Raw genomic sequence first — 17,956 nt, forward strand, 5'->3', positions numbered from 1 at the left:
CACCTGCTTTTTCTGTCTGGTTGTACATTACCCTTTTATCATGTGTCACCTTGGTCTCCATGACCCGAGATTTTGTGCAACTACAACAACATAAAATGAGAATGCGGGCCTTACAATGGGAAGATTGTGGAAGAACTTGATTGTGAAGACCATGGAGAACTCTTCTGGAAAGAAATGGCAATGTTTGAAGATTTGTATAGCGGGGAAGGTGAGATCATGACGATGCGAGAGCACATTGATTGCACGCAAGCCATATGATTCGATGACATGGGTCACATGAGATTGAGCTTGGCTGTTCATCAGTGCAGTTTCCAGGAGATCCACTGGGCCTTGATCTGCACGAAGAACATGGATGTTGTGAGGTTATTTACTTTAGCCACTCATTATTCTTCTCTATGATAACACAAATTCTCGAATGCCCTTTATCCCAGATTCTGTGTTTTTAAAACCTTGTTCAATATATATTCCATTGTTCATAATCCAAGATCTTCTAAAGGTATTGTTCCCAGATCTTCCATTGTCCTTTATTCAAGATCCTCCACTTCTTAAGTTCTAAATCATCCATAAACTGTAGTGCCATTGCTTCTGGAGCCATCCAAAATCCTACATCATTTCAAATCTTCTTCTTTCACCGATCTAAACCCAGGATTCTACATAATGGATGTTATGAACAGAATGTTGATCAAGATATGATAATCGCCGTGGAAACAAGGAGAAGCTAATGATTCGGGTGTTAACCCTTAGTCAGAGCAAAGCATGTCCTGTTGATTTTACCCATTGTTCTCCATGTCCGCCAAAGAATATAGACACTTGCCTTCATGAGAAAGATATGTTTTTCGTTTGATTCAGAATTCTATGTAGCCTTACTCCCCAGTCCTCCACAGACTTTTGTCGAAGTGCCCACACAGTTCTTCGCAATAGATATTGCATAAACTTTAATCCCATATCCAATGTAGACCTTGATCCAGAATCTTACACAACCACCTACCTCCCTGACCCTCCAAAATGTTACATATTTCTTAATCCTGTATTCTTCATTGGCTTTAGTATAATATTTTCCATGGACATTAATCAGATATCCTCCAAAGATCTTCGTCAAAAATCTTCAAAGGTGATAATCCAATGATATCTGCAGAACCTTGTCTCGGATTCTCTATTATCTCTTTTGCTCAGACGAAGAGCAAGGCCAAAAAATTGAGCACCTTGTGATCCTTTGTGGCAGATAACTAACCATCTTACTCATGTCTTTATCGTCCGTTAAGAGTGTTAAAACATCCTTCAAAATACTCCACAGTCTTTAGTCCAAGATCCTCCACAATCCCAATTTCCAAATCCTCCAGAGACCTCAGGCATATGTCCACCAAAATCCTCTGCAGTCCTTAATCCCATGTATCCCTCAAAGACCACAGTAAAGGATTCTACTCAGTACTTAGCATCACAACTTACATAGATCATAATCCTATTTCTTCCTTGAACCTCAGTACAAATTGCTACAAAATCCAAATTGGAATCTTCCATACAATTTCGTCAATGATCATACATAATGCTTACTCTTAGTGCTCCAAATAATTTTGTTGAAAAACTTCCCTCTTCAATGTGGAATTCTGCAGCAGCATCAAGTCAATCAAGCATGTGCTAAAGTATTTTATGTATACATTGTCTTGGCTCATATGAGAGCTAACACACAATGTACAACAATGGGGGCAGGAGAGGGAAGGACAAAACAGTGGGGAACAAAAACATTAGGAGATCTGTGGAAGGGAGAGGGATGGGGTGGGGAACACAGGGTATACAAGATGGACACCACAGGGACTTTCAGGAGCTTACACGACAGGAACTTTCAGGAAGGAAAGCAGGGAATTTGAAGGAGGTGGGTTTGGGGTGGATGAACGAGGGTAGAAAAGATCGTGGTTTTGGATGGGAGAAGATAAGAGGTGGTGGTGAACGGCTGTTTTGAAGGCCTGGAGAGAAGAATGGGATTTGAAGAGAGTGTGGGAGTTTATTCCAAAGGCGGGAAAAAACGACAAATGAAAGAGTGAAGGTGAGCAGTGATTTCTGATTTTGGTAATTTAACCAGAAGGGGGTTGATGGCGGACCTTGAGCCCCCCGGTGAAATATGGGGGGGGGTCATATCACAGAGAGAGTGGGGGGGAGGGGTGAGACCGCAGAGGAGACGGTGGAAGACAGAAAGACCACCGACCTGCCTGCGGTGAGAGAGAGAGGACAAAGACTCAGCCTCACCGTGGGAGATACCAATTATTCGAAATGCTTTGGTTTCAACAGCGTGAAGCTGAGAAAGGTGAGAGGCAGGAGCACCAGCTTGAGGGGAGAGCAGTACTCCATTAGGCTGCGGGCTTTGTATATGGTCAGGAGCTCAGGTGTGCCAAGGAAGGACTTTGCACGATGGAGGATGCCCAGTCGGCGCCTGGTTTTGGAGGCCAGGTTGGAAATGTGGCTTTCCCAGGAAAGATCATGGCAGATAGTGAGACCCAGAAGCTTGAATGAAAGGACTTCTTCCAGAGGATTGTTGAGAAAGTAGATGGGGTGGGGGGGGGGGTTCCAAAGGGTCCTTTTGGATAGACATAGTGAGAGTGTGAGATTTGTCAGGATTGATAGACATGTTCCACATGTTAGACCAGTTTGTGATTTTATCCAGATCTGCAGAGAGTGAAGAAGCTGATGCTTGTCGGTCTGAGGGATGACAGATGGTACGGCAGAGGGTGGAATCATCAGCAAAGAGATAAAGAGGATTTTCCAGAGAGTCGGAGAGATCATTGAGGAAAATCAGAAAAAGAACAGGACCCAGAACGCTACCTTGAGGAACTTCAGCCTGGACAGGAAGAGGTGATGAAAGAACTCCATTTAGGGCCACATGTTGGCTGTGACAGGAGAGGAAGTCTGCGAGCCATGAGTGGAGATGGCCTTGGATACCATAGGAAGAGTTTGCTGAGCAGGGCAGGGTGCCAGGCCGTGTCAAAAGCACACGATATGTCTGGGGATATTTTGGCTCTGATTTCATGTTTGGCATTGAGGATCTCCATCCATTGTTGGGAGAGCAGAAGCAGCATATCGAGGGTGGAGTGACCTGGTCTGAATCCAAATCGATGATTGGAAATCAAGCCATTGGAGAAGAGGAAGGATTTCATGTCTGAAGCGATGATGGATTCCATAACCTTGCTGATGATTGGGACAAGGCTGATTGGTCTGTAGTTGCAAGGATCTGTTTTTGTACCTTTTTGTGCAGGGCAGTAATGTTTGCTGAATTCCAACCCGATGGCAGATACCCTTGAGCAAATGAGAGGGTGAATAGAACAGAGAGAGTGTGAGCAAGAGCAGAGGAGCAGGTTTTTCGTACACGTGGGCTGATGCCGTCTGGACCGGTTGCAGAATCTGAGTCGAGGTTTGGCAGCAAGATCTCCACTTTGTCAGAAGAAAAGGACACAGAGTCCAGGGACAGTTGCATGTGACTGGGTAAGGTGGTTACAGAAAGCGATGGTTTTCGGACAAAAGATTTAGATGCAAACATGGAGTTTAGGCATTCATCCTTTTCATGTGTGGTGTCAGCAGTGTGGCCATTTGATGTAAGGGAGGGATGGAGGGGGAACATATTTGATTAGACGCCACCAGGATTTGGCAAGTTGTTTCAGGACAACTGTCTCGCCACAAGCTTCAATGAACCATGGGTGGGAGGAAGGGTAGGACAACTGAAGACGAGAAGGGATAAATCTGTGCATGAGAGAGCAAGTTTTTTGAAAGAATTCCCAGGATGAGTTTATGTTGGAGAAAGTAGCGATGGGAGACCAGTCCAGAAGTTTGATGGCTCCTTGGAGACCCTGCTCGTCAGCCGGAGTGAAATTCCAGATTCGACGGCACTGAGGTGGTTCTCTGATAACAGCCAGAGAGATGTTTACTTTGACAAGCACGTGGTCAGAAGAACCAATTGGAGCGGAAGAAGAACAGCAGATATTTTCAGGGAAATTTGTCAAAATCAGATGCAGAAGAGATAGAGCACCATAGGTTGAGATCCGGGTCAGGAAATTAACAGATTGTGTCAGTCCCAATGAGTCGCAGAAGTCTTTTTCTGAGGTGCCATGATAAGTGAGAGAGGTACCCACACCAAGCCACTGGCATGATAACAATTGAAGTCACCACATATGAGGAAGAGAGAGTTCGGATGAGAGGATAGAAGTTGGTCTTCCTCTCTGGAAGTTAAAAAAAAAAATTTGAAAATCATTCTAAAGAAGAAATTTTCTGTTTTTAAGGACATCATAAAGGACACAAACAACACGCGTGAATAACACCTAATGTATTAAATAAGGTAATGTAAAAGATGCTGCATCAATGGTGGTAAACTTCAGAATTTTTTTGTTTCTGTGACCTTTCAAATCTTTTTCTATCAATTCAATTACTGTGTATACTTGAACACTGTAGAACACAAATTGCCTTTTTGACAGCTTCAAAACTCTTCCCATGAGCAGTACTTGGACCAAACATTGCGGCATTTTATGACATCACAGCCAATCAAATTTGCCGCTTGTAAACCCCGTCCATATCATTGCTTCTCAAGACAATGCAGTGTAAGGTGTTCTATGAACTCTCTAGTTATAACTAGAAGCACCTGCTCCCAATTGGACTGGCCAGGGAAGTGGGGGTTGGGGGTAAAGTGTATGTGCATTTCTGCATGTTTGAGATGCATTTGTATTCATAGTCCTTTTCACCTTAATTATACATTTTCACACTCGGTTAGGTTCGCCTATGATGCTTTAGACTCGGCCATGTTATTATCCTCAGTATTATTATTATTATTACGATTATTATTATTCATAATGTTGTATCGTCAGACTCATCCCAGTTGACTGGTCTGAATCCGGCGAATCTCGTCAAAGTGGTCGTGATGGCCAACCAATTTGTTGCTCTGAGGTGGATTACAGGCCTATTTACCAGTATGCTCACTCCAATGGAACACCCGAGCCAATGAGGTTGCACGCTAGTCAGTGCTGTGCATCTGTTCACAATAATTTGTGATCCAAGCAAAATAATCGGATGCAGACATGGTCTTCTCCTGGGCACTAATTGCCCAAACCCAATCTGTCTTTTAACAGACGTGTACAACTAAACTCGCATTCAAGATACTCAAATCACCCAGAGACCAAGTGATTTTATAATGGTGTAAGAAAAGAACATGGGGTGGGAAAACAAGAAAGAAAGAAAGAAAGCAATTTTTAATCCTTCGCAATATTCGCCATGAAGTTCTCTTCACAAAGCTGGCCTCCATGGACAGGTGGCAAGAAGAAGCCATTACTGAAAAAAGATGCATCTAAAAGCTGACATGGAGTTTGCGGGAAAAAAAAGCATCTTAATGATACTGTAGACACTTGGAGAAATGTTTTGGGTCAGACCAGATAAAAATTGAACTTTTTGGTCTAAATTCAAAGCATTAGGTGTGGTGCAAACCCAGCACTGCACATCAGACAGTCAACACCATCCCAACTGTCAAGCATGGTGGTGGCAGCATCACGTTATGGGGCTGATTTTCATCAGCAGGGACTGGCAAGCTTGTCAAGATAGAAGGGACAATGGATGGTGCAAAGTACAGGAGAATCATTGATGAAAACCTGCTTGAGTCAGCCATGAATCTGAAACTGGGTAGGAGATTAACATTTTATCAGGACAATGTTCTGAAGCACAAAGTTAAAGCCACATGGGAGTGGGCGAATAAGAAGAAAATAAATGTTCTTGAGGGGCTCCAGTCTTTGAAGATTGTAGTCCATCAATGATCCGCATCAAACTTGGCAGAACCAGAGCAATTTTCACGTGAAGAATGGGCAAAGATTTCACCATCTCACTGTGCAAAGCTGGTTGAGACCTTCCCAAAAAGACTCATAGCAGTCATTGCTGTAAAATGTGCTTCCACCAAGTACTGATCTAAATCCGCTGTCACACCTTGACGTTTTAGCCAGCGTATGGCAACGTATCAAAATGTATGTAAAACGCTGGCGTACGCTGAACTATTCATGTTTTTTTTCCAGTTTTGGGCATATTCATAACGAGAGACTCTCTCTCTCTTTCTTTCTGAATAACTTTCGGTTATGCTAAACATTACCTTGACGTGTTTCGACTTATGAGTAACTTACAAGTAGCGTGTGTCAACGATCGCGTGACGTGCCTACAACTTATGGTCAGCGTATGCGGAACGTATGAGTCATACGCTGGCATACGTCGAAAAATTTTGAGCATGTTAAAATTTGTTGACGAGCTCGGCGTACTACAATGTATGCCAGCATGCTCTTAACGTATACAAAACTTACCCATAACGTATTCGACGTGTGCCAGCGTTTTAGACAAATTTTTCATACGTCGGCATACGCTGGCTAAATCGTCAAGGTGTGACAGGGGCTTAAGGGGCTGAATACTTTCGCAACCAGTGATTTTTGATTCATACATGTTATTTGCAGGTATTCCTGACGTGTAACCTCCTTCAACTATAACAGTGTTTAGTTTAATTCCTTCATTTATGAATAAAAAAGTTAGTTTGGAAAAATTGTTTCTACATAATTCGTATTTCATCGGAATGTGTTGTTTATTAGGAGGGGTGAACACTTTTCCAGGTTACTGTACAATCCAAATATAATGTGATGGCTAGAAAAATAGGACAGGTAATGGGATACACGATTAATGTGTAAAGACTGATTTAAGCACCTTTATTAGCTAAAGATCACTGCGGCCTGGCTAGTGGCCTACCTCGAGGCCAAGAAAGTCGAGACGGCTCGGATCCGTTCATCTGCGAGGGTTGCGATAAGCATAAAATGCCTCAAGGACGTTGGGTTTCCTCCAAATTTCTTTCAGTCCAATGTTAAACAACAGCTGTGGACTGTTTAAAGAGGTAATCATATGTTGGCCAGAAATGACTGAATAGTTAGTTGGTGGTTATAATAATTTTTACTTTTGGTCGGTTTTCCCCATGAAATGCCATGATAAGCTATTTATACACCTTAACATGGAATTCCTCCAAAGTGGAAACCCCCCATTAGGAGAGAGGTGGGGGAGTGTAATGTGCTCACTAGACAGGGACGAAGCCTCTGAAGTGGGAACAACAGGTTTAATCCTGACACGGGCACAACACAGCACAGCATAGCATTGGAACATGGGCGGGTCACATGGCTCTCCTTAAACATGCCAAGTACACCCATGTGTGCATGCATTATCATAAACTACTGATACATCTCATCTCCCCCCCCCCCACCCTTTTTATTCTTTTTTTTTTTTTTTTTTACAAATTAAGACACTCAGGAGGTTTACAGACACGAGCTGATCTTCTAAGGGCAAGTGGAGGGCTGTCTTTGCTTGCAACTGTTGTGGGCTTCTCAATAAGGGGTACCAGGGTTGGGAAGGAGTTTGGGTACATTGATGGGTAAATAGCTTTCATGGGGAAACACCTCAGGTTCAAACACAGGTGGTGTTAATACAGGAGTGGGTGACAAAGGCACTTGAGATGGTTCAATGTTTGGCTCCCCATCACGTAACCTGAGTTGGTCAACATGTTTACGCATGCATCTACCATCACACAACTTCACAAGAAACATCATTCCACCAAGGTTATTGATAATGATGCCAGATAACCACTTGGTTCCACATCCGGAGTTCAACACATATACTGGATCATTGATCTGGAAGTTGCGGTATATAGACGTTTGGTCCTGATTACGTTTCTGTTGATACTTGTTATTCTTGACCTCGACTGTTATGTCCGAGTGCACTAATGATAACCGTGTTGTTAATTCATGACCCATCAGAAGCTTGGCAGGTGAGTGACCGGTGGTTTGATGTGGTCTGGTGTGGTAGTTGAGCAACACACGAGCGAGACAAGATTGAATGGAGCCTTCCTTGACGCGGTTTAGACCATTTTTGACGATCTGAACAGCACGTTCATCTTGACCACTACTGGCAGTTTTGTAGGGGGCAGATGTGTAGTGCTTAATGCCATTCATTTTACAAAAGTTCTGAACTCGTAAATGACGATCCATTATCTGATACAATGGAGTTTGTAATACCATGTTGCGCGAACATGGTACGTAGAGCTTCAATTGTTGCAGCAGATGGGGATGGCACCGCGAGAGCTTCAATCCATTTGGAGTGGGCATCAACTACGATGAGGAAAAGCTTCCCTTGAAATGGACCAGCATGGTTGAGGTGTAGTCTGGATCATGGTTTTGATGGCCACGAGCACATGGCCAATAGAGACTGTGGCGGTGTCTTGGCACTCGCTTGACAAGTGTAACAATGGCGTGCACTGGACTCAATGTCACTGTCCAAACCAGGCCACCAAACATGGGCTCGGGCGATAGCCTTCATGGTGGCATTGCCTGGATGAGCATTGTGGAGTTCACTGATAATTTTCCCGCGGAGTTTAGGCGGCATTATCGCTCGGCAACCCCAAAGCAGGCAGTCTGCATCAATGGAGAGCCCACCCTTCCGGATGAGGTATGGTTTCACCGCTTCCGGAAGTGATGCCCAATCACCTGAAATAACACAGCATTTAATTTGTGACAAATCTGGATTGCTGTTGGTCGCACAAGCAATCTGCTGAGCTGTTACGGGTGCATCATCATGAATGACTGTGGAGGTTCTGCCATGAGATGAATTATATTGCCAGATTGTGGAGGTTCTGGGATGGTTACGGGAAGCACCAAGCGACTGAGCGCATCAGCACAGTACATTTCCTTACCCGGGCGGTAAACCAATGAATAGTTATAATCGGCAAGGGTCAACGCCCAAAGTTGCACACAACCTGATGATGTGGGCTGAATGGCTCTGGTTTCTCCCCGGAGATATAACAAGGGTTTGTGATCAGTCTTAATGGTAATATGTCTTCCAAAGACATATTGGTGCATCTTTAAGGTGTCCCAGACACACGCTAATGCCTCTCGTTCCACTTGAGCATCGCGACATTCAGTGTCAGATCGGGTTTGTGATACATACGCAACAGGCTGGAGAATACTGGTTCCATTTGTTTGCAACAATGCACACCCAATGTTGTGATGAAGAGCTATCACTACTGAGAATCAGTTCCTTGGATGGGTCGTAATGGACAATTAACGGCGAGAAGGTCAGCATGGTTTTAGCCGCCTTGAACGTTCTTGTTTGGGCAGCTTCCCATTTCCAGACAATGCCTTTCCTCAGGAGAAGATGTAGAGGCTCGATGGTTGTGCTTCGTTGAGGCAAGAAATTACCAAAGTAGGTCAACATACCCAGGAATGCACGAAGTTCTGAAATGTTTTGTGGCATTGGTGCGTTCGCAATTGCTTCAACTTTGCTCGGAGAGGGCAAAATGCCTTGACAGGACATTTGATGACCCAGGTATTCAACTTCATGTGCCATAAAGGTACACGTCTCATGCCTGAGGCGTAACCCAGCTTGTGACAGCTGATTGAGGACTTTGTTTAGGTTCTCGAGGTATTCATTTTGTGACTTGCCAGTCATTGGTATGTCGTCCTGAAATAAGACTGTTTTTGGAAAAGTTTTTAATAATGTCTCCATCTTGCGTTGGAAGATTGGTGCAGCAGAGCGAATGCCAAATGGACATCTGTTGTACATGTAGAGTCCTCGATGAGTGTCGACCCTTGTAGAGGGCTTGGAATCATCATCCAATTCCATTTGAGCATTGGCATTGGTCAAGTCAAGCTTACTGAATGTCTGGCCACCCATGAGAGTGTTGAACAGATATGCTTTTGGCAAAGGGTAACCATACAGCTTTGAATAGCAGTCAATTGTCGTTTTGTAGTCCTCACAAATGTATACTGTTACATCTGTGTTGAGTATTGGAACAATAGGTGCTGCCCAGTCGGAGTACTCGACTGGTGAGATGATGCCCTCATTCTGCAGGCGGTCAAGCTCACATTCGATCATTGATCGCATCATGTAGGGCACAGGTCTAGCCTTACAGAACAATGGCTGAGCATCTGCAGAAACATGAATCCTCACTTTGGGCCCTGCAATGGTGCCGACACCATCGCTGAACAGGCCAGGGTACTTGTTGAGTATGGTATCGTATCCAGCATCAGAGTTGGAGACTGTTTATGTCACTCCAATTCAGTCTGATTATTCGTTACCAATCTTGGCCGAAGAGGGTTGGTCCTTCTCCACGCACTATCAGTATTGGTAGGACGTGAGTGCTGTTTCCATATCCTACAGTTATGTTAGCTGAGTCAACTACAGGAACCACCTCCCTGGTGTATGTTCTCAAGTCAGTAGATACAGGCCGGAGTGCAGGAGCCTTTCTCGGAGAGTAGATGGAGGTGAACTTGCTCTCTCTCATAATTGATCTGGAAGAGCCGGTATCAACTTCCATCCTCACCGGGATCTTATCGATTGTTACATCAACTATAATTGGAGCATCGGAGCTCTTTGTTCCAACAGAGAAAACCTCATAAAGTTCCTCACTTGACTCGAGGCTGCAGACTGTGCTCTGTGACCTATCGTCCGATGCATCAGGGTTCACCCCAATGTGATAAGCAGGAGAGAAGTTCTTCGACTTGGATCGAGAACAACGACACTTCAAGTGTCCCCGCTTACCACAGTTGTCACAGGTATAATTCCTGTACCGACATTGGAAAGCTTGATGATTACCACCACAACGCCAACAAGTTACCCCAACCTTCCGGGTAGATTCAGAAATGTCAGGAGGTGGAGGTGAATTTGGTGGCTTGCTAAAACAATTTTGCTTGTAGCCAAAAGTTACCTTGTTAACCGATGAGTCCTGCTGGATAACTTTTGACTTGGAGATCACACACAGGCTCTTGGTAGTTTGCATACACACAGTGGCTATTTCCATGACTTTAGCCAAATTGGAGTCAGATTCAGTGAGGAGTTTTCGCAGAATTGAGTCGTCATTGATGCCCATTATCAAGAAATCATGCAACGTCTCTTTGAGTTTATCTGCAAACTCACAATGTTCGGAGGGTCGGCGTAAATCAGTCACGAACTCGGATTCTGACTGATCATCTTGACGATGGTGGGTATAAAATTTATATCTCGAGACGATCTTACCCGGTTTAGGGTGATAATGTCTTTTCACGAGATTGACGAGCTCTTCATATGACTTGGCAGAAGGTTTGGCTGGGGAAAGAAGACCTTTGATGAGGCCGTACGTCGGGGCGCCGCATACGGTCAGTAATACAGCTCGTCGCCTTTCAGCATCCTCATCGGTGTCCATTTTGTTTGCTATGAAATACTGCTTCACACAATCGGGATAGTCTTCCCAATCATCCCCCACTGCCTATTCTTGTAATATGCCGATGCACAAAGACATCCTCATCGCCACTGTAATGTACTCAATAGACAGGGATGAAGGCTCTGAAGTGGAAACAACAGGTTTAATTCCGACACGGGCACAACACAGCACGGCACAGCATCGGAACACGGGCGGGTCACATGACTGCTTAACCACGCCCCGGTGCACCCATGTATGCATACATTATTATCATAAACGACTGATACATCTCAGGCAGGGGATGAAATTGCTGCATCCTCTGTCGTTTGACTCTTCGTCCCCCTGGTGAGTTTGGTTGAGATTGGATAAGTATTGACCGAATGTATCGGAGACATCAGATAGATCAGACACCAAATTGTGTATTTTCGTATGATGTCGTGTGCTCTGCACACCAACATTTAGTATTTGTTTAATGTATTATGCATTGCATGCTAAACTCAAAACTTTTTTTAAGTGATAGGAGGTTCACATACAAGACAAGGATATTAGAATACATGATCATATGTTAACACGAATTACAAGGATGTGAGGACACAATAAGGAAATGAACCCATACCACCTGGGGCATGAACCAGGGGTCAAATCCAAACAATCGTTCCATATTTCATGTGTCCCCTAATGTTGATTGCAAATACAAAGTTTTATTTGAAACAAGTTTTAAAATGTGCCCGTAATTGCAATTTTTTTTGTTGTTGTTTTTGACCCAGGGGGGCGGTGCCAACAATGATACTGCTCTTGCACATTCTTGCCATATGGTGATCATAACTGCCAGGTTTGGTGAATTTCTGCATTTCCGTTTAGGAGGAGATAGCGTGACGGACGGACGGAAAAATGAAACCAATTACAATATCCCTCCCGTCTTTTTTTTCAAAAAGCATGGGGATAATTAGAGAAAATGATGTTGCAACCCTTTGTTTATAATTAATGGGGCTTTTGGGGCGAAAGTACAGTCTTTGTAGATGAGTTGGTGAAGAAGTGCTGAGGAATCTGAATGGACAGACATTAGAGACCCCACTAGTGAGGGGAAAAAAAACGTTGTCCCTGTTTTATTTGTCTGAAAGTTTGCGTTAGGATTTCATTTTTATTTATTTTAACCACTGGCTCTGGATGTTGTAATACGATGTCACCTTCACCCCAATCGAGCAGCAATTCTAGAGATTATGGATCGTGGGAACGACTTGAGCAGGGAACGACTGTTTGATCCTTGAGCAGGTACAGTTTGAGCAGCAGGTATGGTAGTTTTGTTACTTTGCATGTGTATGGCACTTTGTCCAAATGAAAATGCGACTCGTGTAGAAAAACAGGAGCTTAGATTGTAAACGATGGAATAGTTTAGCCGGTGGTGAAAAAATTTGTGTTTGGTTAAATTGCATGAAGTTTTGTTGTGTATACGAGTAAGACATGAAGAAGCAAAACGAAAAATAATATAGCTTCTCGAAGACTAATCATCAGGCCGAGCTCACCTACCTGTGGTGGATCATCCAAAGCGATGTTCGTAATCAACTGGGTGAATCCAATCATCGCCTGGTCACGGCTCAGTCTCTTATAATAATTACACCGTCCTCTCTCTCCGTCCCTCTCCAAGCACCACCGACCACACGTCCACAGGATGGTGAGTAAAAGCAGATGTGAGTGGGAATGGCAAGCTCGAATGAACTTCTCATTAAATCGAAGGCACCAGAGGATGAATCCACCCTTGTGGGTCTATCGTCTTTCAGAAAAGCTGCATTCGGTGCAAAGTGACTGATATGAGGATTTACAGGCAAACATAAAATTGCCATGGAGGCACCATAGTTAATGTTTGATAAGTTAGTGTATGTCCCTATAACAAAGTTGAAACTGGTCCAGTCACAAACTGTGCTGGTTGGCTGATTCTATGGAGTCTATAATGACTGCCTGTTCAGTAATTTTATGAGTATAAGATTTACTTTGTGCTGTTGCAGACTGTGACCTTGTTCACCCCCAGGATGCATGTATTGATGATAATAACTTCATTGATGAGTTCGTAGAACATCTTACCCCATGCAGTCTTGAGAAAAAGGACACGGGTTAAAAGGGTCTTTTCAACTCTTGCTTTGCGTTTCCGAGCACGATCGATCGAATCTTTGTTTGTGAACTTTGAATAACAGGCACAAGAGCGACCGTATAAAGCCGATGGGTCAAGCGGAACGGTCCGAAGCTGAACTTTCGGCCAACTTTTCTCGGAGAAACTGAGGATTTTGGAACGATCTTTGAGAAAAAGATGCACGAAACAGACAGATCTTTTGGACTGTGTTAGCTCAGGCGTTGCATCGCTGGGTGCCGCCATTTTGTGTGAACATCGATTTCCCCCCACCCTGAGAGCGTGAGCAGCAAATTTGATTGGTCGAGACGGCGTACAATTTTGCCAAATTACTGCGAAACCCAAGGTTTTTGGAAGTGTAAACAAGGCGATTTGTGCTCTGCAATGTTCAAAATATATAATTCAATTGAAAAAACTAAAGTTTTATAGGCTGTACAAAAAAAGAGAAAAACATTGATTTGGAGGTTTACCACCATTAATGCATTTAGGACACACCGTATTTTCCACCACCTTATTTAACACGTTAAATTAGTCATTCATACCTATTATTTGTGTCTCCTATGACGTCCCTAAAGATGGTAAGTTTCCCGTTTGCAATTATGTCAGATAGACACACTATGCGTGCGCGGGACGAGACACTACAATTTTGTTACCTTCAGAGCCAAAGAAACCCACTGATAAACCACAGCCGATTCATGTTCTACAGTGTCCGATTCATGTTCTACAGTTTTCAAAATTTGAAATTCCATTGAATTTAAGTAGTTCCTCTCATCGAGTGACATACACTTGAAGAGTAAGCCAATTGCTATTTACCCTATGCTTTGTGCTACCACCATGGTGGCAACGATTCCTACCTGTGATTACATGATAAACTGAATTTGAAGTATTAATGGGTTCATGTGTTCACACAGAGGATTACCCCTGGATGTGGACGAGTTCAATATGTGAGTGAAACTGAGTGAAGATAGAGTGGTACAGAGTGTGAAAACCGACAAGCAAGCACAAATGTGGTGAGGTGGGTGGGGGTTCGGGGGGGGGTAAAAGCAAGCACAAATGTGGTGAGGTGGGTGGGGGTTCAGGGGGGGGGTAAAAGCAAGCACAAATGTGGTGAGGTGGGTGGGGTTCGGAGGGGGGGGGGTAATTCAGAAAGAAATACGGGCTCAAAGTGTCCCGCCAGAGAAACAAGGAGGCTCAGCGGACTCTCTTTCCCAGACAAGATTTCGGGTGAACTTGATCCGAGCAGACAATAGGCTTTTTAATCCGTTCGTGATGAAAGCTTACAAAGCTTCAGACAATGGTTAAAGGTAGGGGGGATGAGAATGCAAAGGTACTGCACGTTCCCTTAACCTTTCCAATTCAGAACTCGCCACCATCAATACTCGGTGTGCACCATGGAGACTGTCCGTAGCCTACAGCTCGCAGACTCAGTGGACAGTGCAGTCACCGGTAAAACACGGGCTTGTCCGAGATGTTCACAAGGAGTTACATGTGTAGAAGGTCTTTTCAAGGTTGACTCTTCAAACATGCTAACAAGGACCAATTGTGACCTGAAAAGACCCCAGTGTGCACAGGACAGGGACAGATAATTACAGCCAGTAATGTAACGAAATATAATCACTCCTTTATAATCATATGTACACACAAAAAAGAAAGTTAAGGACAGGCTGTTTTCATAGATCATCACAATAACTCAGAAAATTTTTCAGAAACCGAAACGTTTATCAAAAATAAAAACAATATATGGTTTTCTTTTTGATAAGCGTTACGGTTTCTAAGATATGCTAATTCGTCAAAGGACTTGGGACAAATTCAGAGATTTTGTTGATTTTTTTGTTTTTTTAAATTACAAAATGAAGATTTCTGTAATGGCACTGTTTTACATTAATAAATAAAAAAACGAAAAAAAAAACATCGCTGGCACTCTGGCCAAGTTCCCAATTCCTGCTCTAACCCACAGGGGGCACTGCATCAGCGACACTGCAACGCTCCTGCGAGAACCGATGCTAACCCGCAGCCATGTTTGCTGCATACGAACGACGACTATGACACCAAAAAACCTCGATGACTTCAGAATGGGACTGTTAGCAACACATGTGTGATGTCAGGCTCAAAGCCAGTCAATGATGACATCCAATGATGTCACTCGAAGGAATGTCTCAAAAAGTCTATAAAGTGCGTGAGCACCACCATTAGAACGATCACTGACAGTTGCAACTGGCAACCCTCCTTCTCAATCACTCACGAAGTCACCACATAATCCAAAGGGAGTTGCTGCCATTTATGGTGCAAAGCAGCTTTCAACTGTGACAGAATCTTCAGAGTTGGGTCCATTTTCTTAAATCTGCACCAAAAAAATGTCCCGATTTAAATCAGGACTCCTTGTTTTCCAGGGCAATGTCGTGATGGCATAATTTCACAAGAAGTCAATTACAAGAGAACAGTTGGGTCTGGCATTGTCCTCCATGAATACAGGTCTTGTGAGAAGTGCCGACATTACATTTCTCCCTGTCAGGTTACCCCATGCATTGACAAGATGAAGTTTACAATGGTATGACACGCATTCCCATATAATGGGTCCACCACCAAAAGGGATGGACTCCACAATGTTATTGGGTGTATAGTCTGTTTTAGGTTGCCGCCAAACCCGAGTTCTACCATTAGTCTCATGCAAGAGAAATCAGCTCTAATCAGATCAATGGATCTTCCTCCAGGATGTGATTCCAGTGTTGATGTGCCCGGCACCATGTCCAGCAAGCTGATTTGTGTTCTGAGATGATGAGGGCATCTCATCGATCTCCTGACTTTGTATCTATCCTGCAGCACAAAGCCAGTTCCAGACAGTTCTTGTGGATAACCTCAGAGGGTCATTCCCTTCATGCCGAAACTGTGATCATGGCAAAAGCAATTTATCTGACAAGCCTGATCTGTTAGAGGTCACCCTGGGTCATCCAGATTGAGGCCTGGCTTTAACATCATTGTATTGTTGATGTTTGTGGATCAATCCACTGATAATACTCCGATGGAGGCCAAGTTGACGTCCAATTTCACTGTCGTAAATCCCAACGTTGTTCATCCCAATAATTTGCCATCTTTGGGCTTCATTAAGTCTTCTACGGGCCATAGTAACACTGCTGATGGAGGTATGTACCCAAACTTTGACCATGTGAATGTGTTTTTTTTTTTTCCAAGTTCATACCCCTATCACGCTGGACTTGCTGCGTGTGCAAAATTGCCTTGGCCTAGTTTAAAATACCACCTGTCTTTCTTTCATTTAAGTTTGAAAGACGATATGAATTTGATTCAATAATTCTTTTTTGCAAGCAGCACTCACTACTTTGTAGGTATACGTAACTTTTTTCCATGCGTATATAATCATTGTGTGATGGATTATGAGAATTATTATTCATGTTCTCATCGCTAAATTCACCAAACCACGCCTTTAATATCTTCGGCATTGCTTCAGACGTTATTTGCTTATCCACATGTGATCGATTCATTTCTGAGGTACAAACTTGGAATCCGCGATACCGATACCTATACCTGCAGCATGGCGAAGATGAGCAGGCATGGTGCAGCTACTGCTATAGCTATATGATAAACACGTGCATTGTTATCATTATAAAGGACAATAAGTGAAGGTAGTAGAATAGGAATAACGATTGAATGTGCTGAGATTTGTGAAATATTGATTTATTCATTAGAATGTTCTTCCAGGAACACGGATACACGTTTGAATGAATAATGTTTTCGAGTAAATCTATTCTGATTTATGTTTGCCTGAACTAATAACATGAAGAATGCCAAAAGATTGTTCATTCACAATGAACCAAACGAATGAAGATCTCCAAATTATGTTTCATTCATGATGAACCAATAACATGAGGATCTCAAAAAGATCATTTATTCAATATGTATGAACCAATATCTTGTCAATCAGTGGGATACAAAACGGTCTATCAGTGAGTGGGATACAAAACAGTCTATCAGTGAGTGGGATACAAAACAGTCTATCAGTGAGTGGGATACAAAACGGTCTATGAGTGAGTGGGATTCGAAACGATTTATCAGTGAGTGGGATACGAAACGATTTATTAGTGAGTGGGATACAAAATGGTCTATCATTTTGAAAATATGGTCTATCAGTGAGTGGAATACAAAACGGTTTATCAGTGAGTGGGATACAAAACGGTCTATCAGTGAGTGGGATACAAAATGGTCTATGAGTGAGTGGGATACAAAACGGTCTATCAGTGAGTGGGATACAAAACGGTCTATCAGTGAGTGGGATACAAAATGGTCTATCAGTGAGTGGGATACAAAATGGTCTATCAGTGAGTGGGATACAAAACGGTCTATCAGTGAGTGGGATACAAAACGGTCTATCAGTGAGTGGGATACAAAACGGTCTATCAGTGAGTGGGATACAAAACGGTCTATCAGTGAGTGGGATACAAAATGGTCTATCAGTGAGTGGGATACAAAATGGTCTATCAGTGAGTGGGATACAAAACGGTCTATCAGTGGGATACAAAACGGTCTATGTCTATCAGTGAGTGGGATACAAAATGGTCTATCAGTGAGTGGGATACAAAACAGTTTATCAGTGAGTGGGATACAAAACGGTC

At 43.3% G+C, this 17,956-nt stretch overlaps 1 protein-coding gene across 2 annotated transcripts in view; it reads right to left on the minus strand.

Annotated features, from left to right (window-relative positions):
• Nucleotides 1-17,956, minus strand: part of TSPEAR (thrombospondin type laminin G domain and EAR repeats) — an 86,611-nt gene that overhangs the window by 61,640 nt on the left and 7,015 nt on the right. The window contains exons 1-2 of one of the 2 annotated variants that reach the window (XM_085874066.1): nt 12,737-13,657; nt 115-335 (exon numbers count right to left, since the gene is read on the minus strand). In XM_085874066.1, coding sequence (XP_085730192.1) covers nt 115-300 — 186 coding nt within the window. In that variant the 5' untranslated portion in view covers nt 301-335; nt 12,737-13,657. Of the gene's footprint in view, nt 1-114; nt 336-12,736; nt 13,658-17,956 lie in introns of those variants that run through there. The other variant, XM_085874065.1, reaches the window with a different exon arrangement.

This window comes from Eptatretus burgeri, chromosome 3 (assembly GCF_056783735.1).
Source record: "Eptatretus burgeri isolate ZD-2024b chromosome 3, Ebu_testis_v1, whole genome shotgun sequence".
NCBI classification, from domain to species: domain Eukaryota; kingdom Metazoa; phylum Chordata; class Myxini; order Myxiniformes; family Myxinidae; genus Eptatretus; species Eptatretus burgeri.